The sequence below is a fragment of the Nicotiana tabacum genome, chromosome 23 (assembly GCF_000715075.1).
Source record: "Nicotiana tabacum cultivar K326 chromosome 23, ASM71507v2, whole genome shotgun sequence".
Taxonomy (NCBI): Eukaryota; Viridiplantae; Streptophyta; class Magnoliopsida; order Solanales; family Solanaceae; genus Nicotiana; species Nicotiana tabacum.
In genome coordinates this window covers 5,043,175-5,059,248 of record NC_134102.1, presented here as the reverse complement: position 1 = coordinate 5,059,248, position 16,074 = coordinate 5,043,175, and the positions used below count along the sequence as shown (strand labels likewise).

General features: G+C 36.4%; 3 protein-coding genes across 3 annotated transcripts; 1 reads left to right on the top strand and 2 right to left on the bottom strand.

Annotated features, from left to right (window-relative positions):
• Positions 1-3,593: 3,593 nt before the first annotated feature.
• On the bottom strand, positions 3,594-7,649 carry LOC107805781 (receptor protein kinase TMK1-like). The gene is made up of 2 exons (XM_075246641.1): positions 5,048-7,649; positions 3,594-4,409 (listed from the first exon to the last, which is right to left on the bottom strand). The coding sequence occupies exon 1, from the start codon at positions 7,347-7,349 to the stop codon at positions 5,124-5,126; it is 2,226 nt and encodes a 741-aa protein (XP_075102742.1). The 5' UTR covers positions 7,350-7,649; the 3' UTR covers positions 3,594-4,409; positions 5,048-5,123.
• Positions 3,880-4,356, bottom strand: LOC142161753 (receptor protein kinase TMK1-like). Its single transcript, XM_075246812.1, has one exon. The coding sequence runs from the start codon at positions 4,354-4,356 to the stop codon at positions 3,880-3,882; it is 477 nt and encodes a 158-aa protein (XP_075102913.1).
• A 2,964-nt stretch (positions 7,650-10,613) lies between the features above and the next one.
• On the top strand, positions 10,614-15,163 carry LOC107805778 (uncharacterized). Its single transcript, XM_016629861.2, has 2 exons — positions 10,614-14,400; positions 14,700-15,163. The coding sequence occupies exon 1, from the start codon at positions 10,949-10,951 to the stop codon at positions 14,321-14,323; it is 3,375 nt and encodes a 1,124-aa protein (XP_016485347.1). The 5' UTR covers positions 10,614-10,948; the 3' UTR covers positions 14,324-14,400; positions 14,700-15,163.
• Positions 15,164-16,074: the final 911 nt, after the last annotated feature.

The window sequence follows — 16,074 nt, the reverse complement described above, 5'->3', positions numbered from 1 at the left end:
TGTTGGAAGGGCGATTTGTTACAGGGCTAAATGTAGGGTGATAAGTCAATTCATGGGTGACTGGAGGATGGAATTTAACAGACTTGCTGATTATGCTGATATTATTAAGCAAACAAATCCTGGGAGTTCATGCTGGATCAGAACAGATAGTAAGACTATTCCTGACAAGAATCTGTTTGTCTATTTATATCTATGTTTAGATGTTTTGAAAAGAGGATGGTTAGAAGGGTGCAGAAGAATTATAGGATTTGATGGCTGTTTTCTAAAGGGAATCTGCAAGGGTGAGTTACTTGTTGCAGTTGGTAGAAATAAGAACAATTAAATATTTCATATTGCATGGGCTGTAATTGATCAAGAGAAAAAACACTCCTCGAGCTGGTTCATCACATGTTTGATTGTAGATTTACAGTTGGGAGATGGTGTTGGCTTAACTGTTATGTCAGATATGCAAAAGGTAAAGTTACAATCAACTTTTAATTTTTCTTTTTCTTGCTTTATATATACTGTCCACTAACAGTTATTACTATTTTTTGTAGAGACTAGTACCAACTATAAAGGAATTACTATCAATGTCAGAACACAGAATGTGTGCTAGACACATTTGGTCTAACTGGTCCAAGAATTGGAGAGGTGAAGAAAGGAGGAAATAATTCTGGAGATGTGCCAAAGCATCTTATGAAGTAAAATTCAAGGAAGGACTGGAAGCAATGAATAAGCTTGGTTATAAGATATGTGAAAACTTGTTGAAGTATGATAAAGAGTATTGGTGTAGGGCATACTTTAGAGAAGATTCAAAGTGTGATGTCATTGAGAATAACATGTGTGAAACATTCAATTCTTGGATAGTAGGTTCTAGGCACAAGTCTGTTATAACTATGTTGGAAGAAATTAGACATAAAATCATGAATAAGACCATTGAAATGAGGAAGTTTGATGAGACTTGGGTTACTGACATTGCACCAATGGCTAGGATGATACTGGAAGAGAACAAAGCCCTTTCTAGGAGGTGTAAGGTTATGTGGAATGCAGAACATGGGTTTGAAGTTGATGAAGGTGTGTACAGATTCATTGTTGATTTTAGGACCATGACATGTACTTGTAGATCATGGATGTTGAGGGGCATTCCATGTCAACATGCAGTATATGCATTCTATGATAGAGAAATGGACCCAGATGATTATGTTGCCCACTGGTATAGGAAGGAAACTTTCCTTAAAGCTTACCAGTATTTCATTCAACCAATTCCCAACATGAAGATGTGGTCGGATTCAACAAATCCATCTATAGAGCCTCCGGAACCTAAACCTATGCCAGGTAGATCAAAGAAATGTAGGAGAAAAGCCAAGGATGAACCAAGAAAAAAGCATGGTAAACTATCAAAGAAAGGGGTAAAGATGACTTGTTCAAACTGCCAACAAACATGACACAACAAATCTGGATGTAGGAAAGGGGTAAGTTCTGATATTTGTAATTCTGTCTTTTACATTCTATTTTTTGCAATTCTGATATTCTTTTCTTTTACTTCTGTCAGCATGTTCCAAGAAGTGCTACTCAACAAAGTCAAAATATGCCACTACCTTCACTAAGATCATCTCAGGAAATACCATCTCAACAAAGTAAACCATACTCTATATGTGAGGATACAAATATTGTCAAAAGACAAAGCAACAACCAATCAACTGAGCTTGGTAGAGGAAGAGGAAAAGGAAGAGGCCATGGACTAGGTAGGGGAAAAGGAAGAGGAACTACACTAGGAGGAGGCTCGACTAATGCAACAACCATTGGACATAAAAGGCCAAGGCATACTGGTTTTGGGATTTTCACTGACACTATGACTGGAAATACTATCATGAATGTAAAGGTGTATAGTTTATTATAATGCAGTTTTGTGGGTTGGAATTGTTCTGTTTTTTACTAATTCATTGTATTTTACAGCCTGGTATATCATCTGAGAGAGTCATATCAGCTGGGACATTCAAGGATACATCTGCAACTAACATAGACATTGGATTTAAGCCCCTCAGATTGAAGTTTAAAGGAAGAAATGCAGTGACAAGGTCACAACTTCAACAAATGAGTGCAGCAAGGAAAAAAGATTCTTCAAGTCAAACAAGTTCAGCTGCATCTACACTGTGAAGCAGACTAGTTTTTATTTATGTTATCTAAGATGTCACTACCAGTTTTTTGTTTGGGCAGTTATGCTCTATTAGAGTTTACTAGTTTGGGTAGTTATATGTTTGGGAAAACAATGCTCTGTTTTTTGTAATTTGTAGACCAAAACAATGCTCTATTTTTGAGCTTGGATGAAATGCTAGTCCATCACATTATGCAATGGAATGTTTAGGCAATTATGTTTTCAATTCATGAATATGAATTTGCATTTCATTCATAACACATTATGTAAGTGCAGCTGAACTTAAATTTGCATTAAAAATTGGTCATTTCCATTTCATTCGTAACAAGATAGTGTACATTAACAAAAGGCCAAATTCCTAGTACCTACTTCCAACATACTACATTTTTCTTGAACTAATAGCAGCAACTACAACACTATTAGCACCAGCATATCATAAAAATACTACATTGTTCTTCAAACCACCAGCATCACCAAAGCCAAATCCATAGAAACAGCACCACCACAACAACAAATAACCACCTCAACCACGCAATTGTTTTCTCAGTTCTTTCGACTCTCTTCAACATACCCCGTATAACCCTCTTAGCTTGGTCAGACATTTCATCATCATGCCATCTAAAATATTTGCAGCCACCCCGACCCTACAAAATTCAAAAAGAAATGCGGCCAAAAAAATTAAAAACAGATTTCTTTATTAAGAAATTCAAGGGTCTAACAAAAACAATACGATCGACTTACCAATTTACAACCATAAAATCGGCGACCTGGGTTTGCAGATGACCATGATATAGTCAGTGGCGCATTAAATCCACATTGGCAAATTTCCATTCCATTGCGAGAAATTGTTGATTTTTGTGACGTGGAACTGATAAACGAGAAAGATGAGGAAGAAATCAGATCAAGATTCAAGCTTAGGTGTAGAAGGGGAAAATGACGAATTTGCAAGGGAAGAAGACGAAAGAGGAATTAGGGCATTCTTGAGAGAAAAAATGGGAAAATCGGGTGTTTTAAAGTGGGTCTAACGGGTGGGTTTTATTTTTACTGTTGGAATATCCACTTAAGCAAATATTAATAACATTCACGCGCTTATCATGTGTGGACATAACGCTCTTTTGGCCGGACATGCGTTGTGTTTAAATGGTATACACCAAAATAGAATTAAAGTGTTCAATAGAAAAAGCGCTAAATTAAGGTGTCAAAATGAAAACTGGAACCAAGTTTAAGGGGCCGTCTATATATTTGCCCTTATTTTTTTGATAAGAATATAAAGATGATGTTATAGAAATGTCTGACTATATAGCATAACATGAAAGATTGGTTCCAAGAAATCTTGGCCGTTATAATGAAATGTTGTTATAAAGAATGACTTTTATAGAAAGGTCTGACTCTAATATGCAGTTGAACTGTGAATATGTGATCATAAGCAAAACTTAAAGTTTTGACTGAAAATGCACACTTTAAGAAACAGCAAACTTTATCATTTGCACAAACAAGAGAAAAGGAGAGTCAAAAGGCAACAGAAAATTTCCTATCCACTACATCCAAAATTATGAATGATTAACCATTCTCAGATTCTAGATTCTAGACTACATTAACCGACTGGAGTTGAGATTAAGGAAAAGAGAAAAAGAGAAAGTAAGATAATACAAAATGGAGGCAAAACAAGGTTTGCTTTGAGTTGCAGCAAAGAGCAAGAAGCAGAGAGAATGAACATAGAAACGTCGGACAAAAAAAGCTTCGATTCATCTGCCATCGGAAGATGTGAAAGAGTCAGCGAAGCCAGAGGGACGGGTTGGTATACTAGTTTGAGTGTTGTCCAAACTTGGAAGGTACGACGAAGAATATGAATCCATCTGACTTCTACCTTCATAAGCCTGCCACTTCTTAAGAGCCTGAGGAAGTGACATGTCGAGATCAATACCATATATGTCCTCTGAGCATTGATCAGACGGTCTCCATAGCTCCACTAGAGATGAAAGAACATTGACAGCATGACTCATGTCGGGTCTTTGATATGGTTCCCTCGCACAACAGTGTCCAGCTAGCTCGGCTACAGTGTTGATGCTGGCAAGCGTTTCCTCATTGAGGTCAATTGTTGGGTCAATTGCCTTTCGGAATGTGTCCTTATTAATGTGCATTCTTCGGAACCACGTTACTAGATGCATGCTCTCCTCGGGTTGGCTTTCGTCAAGAGCCCTTCTTCCCGTTAAGAGTTCCATCAAAATCACACCAAAACTAAACACATCCACTTTCGTTGTTACTCTTCCAGTCACTGGCAGACAGGTGGAAAAAAAACAGGTTTAGCTTATGCCTTATTTACAAATAGAGGTTTAGCTTACGCCTTATCAAACTGACAGAGAATTAAGCACGTAAATCTGGCCTTAAGAGGAACTTCACTTCACACTTTATCAGTACAGGGGATTTTGAAACTAGAAGGTGGTATCATCTCATTCCTTCAACCTTAAAAAGAATACATTTACCATTTTTAACTAAGTAATCACAACATCAAGTGGTTTAACACAGAGCAAACGAATGCATGATTCAAGAGTTCTTGCCCATGGACTTGAACGTAACTCAATTGACTAAGAAATGAGATAGAAACATAAATTTTCGGATACATAATTTGTAGGAGAAGAAAAACGCTAATATTGATTAGACCAACAAGTAGATTTAATAAACTAATATCAAAAGGCTAGATCTTTGGATTAGACTTAACCACTAATCATCTAACTCCCGAATGATAGAATGATAGCTACCCATAACCAAGTTTCTTTTAGATCCACCCGTCTAGGTTCAGTGCATGCTTTAAAGGTTGGCGATTGAAATCATTTATATCTAACCACAAGCAGCATAAAAACTACATCAGGAATTTAACACAAAGGACGCAAAAGAAAGCGGAAAAAGATATACCTGCATATTCTGGTGCCAGATATCCAAATGTCCCAGCAATCCTTGTCTCTATAGATCCTTTTCCTTCTGGAGCAAGTCAAACAAGGCCAAAATCTGCAACCTTAGCCCTCATATCGTCACCTAGAAGAATATTGGACGGCTTAAGATCCCTGTGAATGAAACTCTGGTGGGCTAAACTGTGGAGGTACTCTACTCCCCTAGCAACATCCAATGCAATTGTTAACCTATTTGTCCATTCCAGCGGCTTAAGCCCTTCCTCCGCCCAGTTAAAAAGATGGCTGCTTAGTGTCCCTTGAGGCATGTATTCATAAACAAGGAGCTTTTCATTCCCATCAAGACAGTACCCGAGTAGAGCAACGAGATGCCTATGCCTAACCTTGGTCAAAACTGCAATCTCAGATTTGAATTCATTGAGTCCCTTCCCAGTGATAACTCCACCTTCCATTCTCTTGACGGCAATTTTCGTCCCGTCGTGCAACTCCCCTTTGTAGACTGTGCCAAAACCTCCTCGACCTAGTATGTTATCTTCACTAAAATTATTGGTCACAGTCCTCAGAACTTGAATGGAAATCACCATATTTCCACCTTCGGCCATTGAAAGATCACTTGTTTCACTAATAGAAACAGTATGAGTCTCGCCAACTGCACCGACAGTGACACTAGATCCTGCAACTGTGACCTTCACATTATCATTGTCCGAACCAGAATGGCGTGGATGAATGACCATTGCATTAGGACTTTGCACTTGAGTAAAACGCTTTTGTTTGCTTCTGTACAGATAGAAAGCTGCTATCACAATCAAACAAAGCACCAAGATGCCCCCGATTACAGAAAATACTATAATTTGTATCCAGCTTTTGGACTTTGTATGCGTAGCTTGTGCACTTATGTCACCGCCAGAACCAGAGCCCGGTGAACCTGATGTACCGGGAGAAGTAGTGCCTTGGGAAGTTGAATTAGCCTTGTCCTTCCCTATATCAGGGTTTCCACTGGTTTTCAAGATCACATTATTCCTAAAAGAAGGTAATTTACCATATATTTGGTTGTTTGATATATCTAACTCTACAAGACCTGCCAAGGTAGTGAGTTCCTCAGGAATCGAACCCGTGAGATTATTATCTGCAAGAACTAATCTTTGCAGTGACTTCAGTGAAGCAAATTCAGGAGATATTATTCCTGAAAGCCCCATATTCTGGAAATTTACAATGGTAATGTTCCCGTTATTACAAGTTATCCCAAACCAGTCTGCACATGGATCATTTCCCTTCCAATTCTCCGCAAACTTCCTCGGATAATTCATCGATTTCGCAATTAAAAGCAATGTATTGACTCTTGGATCACAATCACCGGGTACTGGTAAACAAAAACTATTGGTATCTTTTATCAAATCCATAGAAACTGAATCTTTGAACTTGGGAACTGGCCCTTGAAACAAATTATTAGTCAAGTTAACAACTTTCAGAGATTCTTGATTCACCAAAGAAGTCGGCACTGATCCCGTAAAAGAATTATCTCTGACACTCAATACCTCCAAAGACTTTAACCCCGAAAAGTCGGGTAAAGGGCCTGAAAATCCATTGTCATTTAACCAAACCTCCCTCAAGAATGTCATGTTCTGTAAAACATCAATTCCTCCACTAAGATTCTGTCCATTTAACCACAAAGACTCAATCAGCGAACCCGAAAAACTAGAAGGCAATTCACCCTCCAAGTTATTAAGAGCTAAATGCAAGCTCACTAATCCAGGAAATTCATCAGCTCCTAAAAACTCAGGAATTTTTCCAGTAATATTAGCTGAATTTGCTGAAAAATCTTGAAGTACTGAAGCATTTTTAAGGCTTTCAGGTATACCCCAACTAGCAAATGGATTATTATCAATATTAACTGATATTAATGAAGTCATACCACTAAAGAAATCAACAGGAATTGAACTAAACTGATTATTACTAATAATTAACACTTGCAATGAACTTAATCCATTTAAACTAGGCAAAGGGCCAGAAATTTTATTCCATTGAAGCTCTAAATGCTCAAGTGCAGTAAGTTTAGACAGTTCTTGTGGCAAAGTACCTTCAAGATTATGGTGCCCAATTTGGATCCGGGTGACCCGTTTGTCCACTGAACAACCCACGTGGTTCCATTTGCATGGATCCGGATCCAACCAGCCCATTTCTTGAGGTGGATTTAGGCTCTTTTTCAAAGCCAACATCACTGTGGCATCATTTTCTTGAGACTTTACACCAGAAAAAAAAACAAGAACCAAAAAAGCTACAAGCTTTAACCCAAGAGGGGTTTTTTTCATCTTAAACAAAAAAAGATAGAAACTTTCAGCTTTTTTCTATATGAAAGAACAGGGATCTTGTTTTTTTTAGCAAAATTGGAAGATGGGGTTTTTCAAGATTTAATTTAGAGGAGCATTTAAGGAATGTGGGGTTTTGCAGGTAAGGAGGGAAGGAAACAGTAAAGAGTACGCAAAGCTTTGAGAGTAGCAAAAGTTGACTGAAAGCTATAAATGGGGGGAGTTGGCAACATGCAAGAAGAGAGTAATTACAAAAGTTGGATGATTCTTGCTTGGGAACATGGTCCCAGGCCATATAAGGTACAACTTGCAATTCATTTTATGTTTGGCCATAAATAATTAGGCAAAAATTTATCCGTTTACACTAAATCGGTAAAAGTTATTGGTAAAGTTGAGTTAATGGTAAAGTTGAGGTAGTGAGTTCAAGCCATAAAAATAATTTCTTGCAGAAATATAAAGTAAGATTGCGTATAATTGACGGCTCAAGAATATGTGAGGCCTAAATCCAAAGTTTAATATGAGACCTAAATTTTTAAAAGAAAGTTATAAGATTGTTTTTATTTGAAGTCTATTCTTCTAACCTTTTGAGATATAAAATTGTTAATAGTCTTTTTTATAATCAATTTTGTTTCAATAATTCCTTTACAATTATAATATAGCCAATTCATCATTTAATTTTTCTTGAAAAATTATAGAGCAATAGAAGTATAGAACTATTGAAGCTTAAAAGTATTGTTGAACACTTGAACTGATGAAATCTTGGAAAAAGAAGGTAAGTAACAATATCAAAGAAAAAATATACAGGAGTTTCTGAAATATGAAGAGATTGAAAATAAGAAAGATTGATTTGGACAAATTAAGGCAGAGTGTAAATTTTTACACGTTATCTAATGAAAGAGTAAAAAGTGAAAAATTAAAACGTTGGAGAAACTATTAATCTACCCATTTTTAAGTAAGTTAAGTTATTACTTTATTTATATATCTAAAAAGTTTTCTTTCTTTTTATATTAAAAGTACTAAATATTATTTTTTAAACGCCTATAAACCTATTATTTTTTATAAATAGGGCTCCCCAAATTTGGAGGCCTAAGGCACATGCCTTACCTTCCATAACATTGGAGCCGACTCTGCCGTATGGTCCGGTCCTTCCCCCGATCTCGCGCATAGCAGGTGCTTAGTGTATCGGGCTGCTTTTTCACGCTAAATCAATAAAAGCAAAAGAGTAATTACATGTGCATGCTTATACTAAAACACATGCCTTGCTTTACTTTTTAGTAATCAATGTCTCTTTCTATATTTAGTAGCTCTTTAATTTTAGTAACTCTTTACTATCTCCGTCTCAAATTATTTATTGTATTTTTAAAAAATAATTGTCTCGAATTATTTGTCTTTTTAAATTTTTATTACCAGAGAATAATATGTACAAGTATAACAGAAACCCTTCACTATCATTCTATAATTTGACATGCAGCCCCAACTATAAATGATCTTGGTAACTAATCAACACCAAATCTAATGAAACACAAGAAAACTATCAAAGGATAGAAGTTTAGATTTTTTAGTTTCTTCGCTAAGTTGGATTTCAAACTCCCTCGACAATGGACCTCTTGAATCATTAACCTGACCATGTCCTCACTTCTTGTCTTCTGATTACGAAAAGTTCTCTAATTTCTCTCTTGCCATATGTGGTATACAATACACGTTAGTAGCATTCTGTATATGGCTGCTAATGATCTCCTACCTGATGCAAACTGTGTAGCCCAACTGATCTCCTAAGCCCATCCTTTGACATCTCTGTTTATTCCAGCCCATTGTAGTAGTTTCCTCCATATAGCTGCTGAGTAGTTACATTCGAAAAATAGGTGCTCATGATCCTCGCCAGCACCTTCACACAGGGAGCAAATTGGTTTGGTTAAGATACTCCATTTGATAAGCATATCCCCTGGTGTATAGCCTACCTTGTATGGCTATGTATACGATAAAGATCCATTTAGGGCAACTAATTATTTTCTCCATGCAACCTTTGGAAATTCTCCCCTAAGTTTGTTGTATATGTCTCTGATGGATTCGAACCATTTAGTTTCGTTGTGTTGTAACAGAGACACAAATGATATACTTAATTATTATTATTATTATTATCTAATTATATATAATTATAATTAAAATAAAATGCAGTAGACTTATAGTGGGCTAATTCATGAATTGAATCAAACGAGGACTTTTAATTTAACTAATTTGAACTTAATTAAACTAAAGAATCACGCTCTTTAAGCGGGAGTAACAATCTGCAGTCATCACCTCTTCCACTTTAATATTTGCTTCAATTAGGTACCTGGCAGCACCTAGAATCTTTTGAGTTAGCCATGATGCTTGCTTAGCTTTGACAGTCCATGCTTCTCCTTGCTTTATATAGTAGTGTTTTGAAGACTAAACGTTAAATATTCAATTAATATAGATTATATATTAAGACATAAATAAGGGTGAAATAGTTACAAATTACTCTTAATTAATATTTTTTTAAGGAGTGTGTAAAAGAAAAATATGACAGATAATTTGAGACGGAGGAAGAATATGATATATTTAAAATCACAAAATCTAAAGATATTTTGGTACATTATCTACATTTTTAGTTTAAGACCATAGGATATGACATTCTTGTACTTTTTTAAAATTTTGAGTCTAATCAAACTATAATACATATATTGAAACGTAGGAAGTATGTGGGGGGTAAATTTGCATCGATAGTTATTTATTATTTGTAAATAATTCAATGTTTATCAATAAAGATTTGTTGTGATTTGTGAATATTGAACTTCAATATTAGAACTAATTGTCAAATATACTCTCTTCGGTCCACTTTAATTAATTTTTCGGCTCTTTTTTTGTGGTCCATAATATTTAATTTTTTTCAAATATCAAGAGGAATTGACTTCATTTTTTCAAAGTTGCCCTTGGAGTAGAGAGCGTATTTATTATATTTCAATGAATAAATTAAGGTTAATATGGTCAATTTTATTGTTAATTAATATTAAATGATGGATCCCTTAATATGGACATATTTCAATGAATGAATTAAGGTTAATATGTTCAATTTTATTGTTAATTAATGCTAAATGATGGATCCCTTAATATATGTGAAAGCATAAAATAAAAAAAAATAAAAAATTATGGTGGATCAGAGGAGTGATATTTAAGTAAAGTAATTATTTTCAATCACCAAACTTCTAGTTTTTTTTTTTAAAGAGAAAAAATTCCCAACTTTAAAATATCTACGTCTTCCTCAAATCCACCTTAATTTCCCAATCCTTTCCCCTCTCTCATTTTTGTTTTTCGTTTTTTCTTGTTAAATTTATTTTCTACCTGAATTTCATTTCACCCCACACAAACCATTTTAAAATATCTCTACTCATCCTCAAATCCTAAAATCCTAACCCACACAGGTAAATTTTAGCTCAACTTCATAACCAACTCTTAAACGCGTCGCTTGAAGATTCAGCAGAAAAAGCATTTTCTTTCCTCATGATTATACAATTCCTTATGTAAGAATTGTTAAAAGGCATGTAAATTCATTGATTGTTCTTATTGTTTTTTTTTTCCCATCCATGGCTGTTATTGTACTTAGCTCCTCAACAATTTGCTGCAATAATTTCAATTGTATATCTTTAACTGAGACTAGACAATTTACTACTACTACTAGTAGTGGTACACTACATTTATCAATTGGTTATAATGGGTTAGTGAGAGGAGGAACATGTTCAAGAGTCTTGAATTTTTTTCCTTGTGAGTATGTGATGAATTGCAAGAAAATTAGGAAAAAACATGTGGGGTCTTCAAGATTTGTGATAAAAAGTTCAAAAAATGATGCTTTATTGGTTAATGTGAAGAAACTTAGAAATGGCATCTCTGCCGAGGAAGTATTGAGGGATTTGAAGTCTATTTCGGAACCGAATGAAGCTTTGTGTTTGTTTAAATCTGTAGGGGAAATGCCTAGGGTTGTGCATACTACAGAGACATGTAATTACATGCTGGAGTATTTGAGGTTTCATGAGAGGATTAATGATATGGCTCAAGTGTTTGATTTGATGCAAAAACAGATAATATATAGGAGTTTGGATACTTATTTGATTATATTTAAGGGTCTGAATATTAGGGGAGGTATACGAGAAGCTCCATTTGCTCTCGAAAGGATGAGAAAGGCGGGGTTTGTGTTGAATGCCTACTCGTATAATGGGTTAATACATTTGATCCTTCAAGCGGGGTTTTGGAAGGAAGGTTTAAAGGTTTATAGGAGGATGGTTTCGGAAGAGCTTAAGCCGAGTCTTAAAACGTATTCTGCGTTAATGGTCGCATGTGGTAAAAGAAGGGATACTGAGACGGTCATGAGATTGTTAAGCGAGATGGATGGGCTGGGATTAAGGCCGAATATTTATACTTTTACCATTTGCATTAGAGTGCTTGGAAGGGCCGGAAAGATTGACGATGCTTGTGCTATATTAAAGAGAATGGATGATGAAGGTTGTGCACCGGACGTTGTTACTTACACGGTTCTCATTGATGCTCTTTGCATTGCTGGCAAGTTGGATGTTGCTAAAGAAGTCTTTGTCAAGATGAAATCTGGGTGCCATAAACCTGATCGAGTAACTTACATCACTTTGCTCGACAGGTTTAGCGATCATGGAGACTTGGACTCTATAAGGGACTTCTTGGACAGGATGGAGGCTGATGGCTATAAAGCGGATGTCGTTTCTTTCACCATACTTGTTGATGCTTTGTGCAAAGTAGGAAAGGTCAATGAAGCGTTTGCTACATTAGATGTAATGAGGGGAAAAGGGATTTTACCTAATCTTCATACTTATAATTCATTGATTAGGGGCCTGCTAAGAACTAACAGAGTCGATGAAGCATTGGAGCTGTTTGATAGTATGGAATCTCTTGGAATTAAGCTTACAGCTTACACGTATATCCTATTTATCGACCATTATGGGAAGTCAGGCGAGCCTGATAAAGCACTTGAAACATTTGAGAAGATGAAAGTTCATGGAATTGTGCCTAACATTGTTGCTTGCAATGCATCTTTGTATAGTATAGCAGAAATGGGAAGGCTTGGAGAGGCGAAAAGTATATTTGATGGAATTAGAGAGAGTGGATATGTTCCGAATTCTATCACCTACAACATGATGATGAAATGCTATAGTAATGCAGGGAAAATTGATGAAGCTATTAAATTACTCTCTGAGATGATGGAAAGGGGCTGTGATCCTGATGTGATTGTAGTCAATTCATTGATTGACATACTTTATAAGGACGGTCGGGCTAGTGAGGCATGGGCAATGTTTTACAGAATGAAGGATATGAAACTGGCTCCTAGCATTGTGACCTACAACACTCTACTGGCTGGATTAGGAAAAGAGGGAAAAATTCGAGAGGCCAATGAATTATTTGATAGCATGACTCTTCAGGGGTGTCCTCCAAACACAATCACTTACAATACACTTTTAGATAGTCTTTGCAAGAATGGCGAAGTTGATAAAGCCTTGACTCTGCTTTATCAAATGTCCGGACCAAATTGCTCTCCAGATGTTGTCACTTATAACACTGTCATTTTTGGGTTGGCTAAAGAAAAAAGGGTAACCGAAGCATTTTTGCTATACCATCAGATGAAGAAGAAAATATATCCCGACTGTGTAACTGTGTATGCTCTTCTTCCTACTCTTGTGAAAGATGGTTCAATTGAGGATGCTGTTAAGATTGTGGAGGGTTTTGTTAACCGGGGTTTGAATAGGTCAGAGAGATCCTTTTGGCTACACTTGATGGAAGGTGTTTTGGGTGAAGCCGAATTAGAGTATTCCATTTCTTTTGCAGAAAGACTGGCATCTAATCGTCTTTGCACAAATGACTTAATAATAGTACCTGTTATTAGAGTTCTGTGCAAGCAGAAAAAAGCCCTTGATGCTCATGCACTTTTTGTTAAGTTCAAGAACGAATTCGGAATTCGTCCAACACTAAGATCATATTATCCCGTAGTTGAAGGACTTCTGAATGTTCATCTTAAAGAATTGGCGTGGAATCTTTTCAAGGAGATGAAAGATGCTGGTTGTTCTCCCGATGTTTATACCTATAATTTATTTCTTGATGAACTTGGTAAGTCAGGGAAGGTTGATGAACTTTTTGAGCTGTACGAGGAAATGCTCCACAGAGGATGTAAGCCGATCACGATAACTTACAATATCCTCATTTCTGGTTTGGTGAAGTCTAATAAAGTAGAGAGAGCGATAGATTTGTACTATGATCTTGTAAGTCTAGGCGTTACACCTACTCCTTGTACATATGGTCCTCTTATAGATGGGCTTTTGAAGGTTGAAAATTTCGACAAAGCAAAGGACTTCTTTGAGGAAATGGTGGACTATGGATGCAGACCTAATTGTGCTATCTACAATATTCTCATAAATGGGTTTGGGAAAGCAGGTGATCTTGAAGCCGCTTGTGGCCTCTTTAACAGAATGAAGAAAGGAGGAGTTAGACCGGATTTAAAGACTTACACTATTCTTGTAGATTGCCTATGCACTGCAGGGAAGGTGGACGATGCTCTGCACTACTTTGAGGAACTGAAGTCAGCTGGCCTTGATCCTGATTTGATTTCTTACAACCTTATGATCAACGGAGTCGGGAAGTCTGGTAAAATGAAGGAAGCATTGCATCTTCTTGATGAGATGCAAAGCAGAGGAGTTACCCCCAACCTTTATACCTATAATTCCTTAATACTCAATCTTGGGATTGCTGGAATGTTGGAGCAGGCCGGAAAGATGTATGAAGAACTTCAGCGGCTGGGTCTTGAACCCAATGTTTTTACATATAATGCTCTTATCAGAGGGTACAGCAAGTCCGGTGATCCGGATGGTGCATATGCCGTTTATGAGAAGATGATGGTTGGGGGCTGTAGCCCAAATACTGGGACTTTTGCTCAGCTACCTAATTAAAGCCGGTCTTTTTAGGTTCTTCTTCCAAAGTGAAGCTTCTGAGATTGAGTTCCTAAACTCTGCCTCGGGCTGCTAAGGTATATACTCATTCCATCACTCCATGGAACGTGCTGGGAATGTCAATTATTTCTGCGCTTGTTGAATTTTCAAAACATGCTTACCAAAAAAGTTTTTCAAGATATAATTGCTATATTTTGTTGTTCCTCAGATCATCGTGTGCCCTGCTGTCCAATTTATCCCCGAAAAAATAAGAAAATTTGTTTCCTTTTCCATTCTCAGAACATCGATGCGTACAAGCTAGAAGTTAGTTTCTTGTCAACAATGGTATTTAGATTGGCTAAACTTTTAACCTTAATTTCTTGGTTCTTTTCTGCAGGGGTTACTTCTGCTGATCTGACATTATTATTTGAAAAGAGAGGTAGAGTTTATTCACTTGTTTGCAGCTCTTAGATGTGTGCCAGGTTTGTTAGGCTCTGCTGTGCACCTCAAAGGCTTCGGAATTCATTTGTAAGGCGCTCTGTAAATTCCAAAATGTTGTCTATATAGTGTTAATAGTTGATTGTTGTAGGTTCATCCCTGTGCATCTTGTAAGAATAGTCGACAGTCTTAGCAATAACTATAGCATATCTCTTATGCTTGGTTAGAATACATGGTTCCAAACTGTAGATAACCAACCAATGTGGAGGGAAAACTCTTACTGAAGTTTTGATTCGTTCTTCGATTTAAAATATTTTTCTTGTCAAGAAATGGAGATCACCTTACATTGTATTATTGTGTTTTAAAGTGTACCCAAGTGTTGTTCCAATTATCTCTTATGATCAATTAAGTTCAGTTTTTAGATTCGTATAAGCTTTATTGGAAATCCATTTATGTTTTCCTTATCGCTTCTGCATTTACAGCTTTCTTGTGCCTTCAACATTTCCTTTTGGTATTGGACTGTTGCTTTCCTTAGTCGAACCTCCAGAAGTGAAAAGTATCCATTTCTGAAGACATAGTCTATCTCTTGGCTAAAATCGTTTGAAATGGAGATAAAGAAACATTACCACTGTATCTAATACAAAAACAGTATTTGCTCTTGGATTACAAAAGGCAAATAGTTAATAAGAAGAATGGTGCATAACTAGCACCCCAGTGAGCACAATGCTCATTATGTGGGTTAGACACACGTCATGTTTTTTGAACTCATGTTAAGGGAATTCAACAATTTATGTACGATAATTTTTTTATTTTATTTTTATTTTTTTTATTTATAATTTTTTCGGCAAGGAATTCAATTGACTCCTCTTGCCTTAACCTGGCTATGCCCCTGACAATGCTAGGCTCTGCACAACATTATCTTCACCTGCTCAACCTTATTGCCCACAATTAATAGCCTGCACACTTAGGGTCGTTTGGTATGAGTTATAAGAAGTTATAGTGTTGGTATAAAAATTTAATACCACCTTAATACTTTGTTTGGTTAGCAAACCTGGTATAAGTTATCCCGGGATTAAAATTAGTACCGGAATAATTAATACCTTGTAGAGGGTGGGGTAATTAGTGTCGGGATAACTTATACCTCTTCTTAGAAATTATGCAGGTCATTTTTAATACAACATACCAAATAGTGGATAAAAAACAATACTAGGATAACTAATCCCAGCATAACTTATCCCGGCATAAGCCGTATTCAAACCAAACGACCCCTTACTGTATTTTTCTGAGATACAAGAGTAGCCAAATCAGTTTTATCTTGGAACTCCTTTACTACT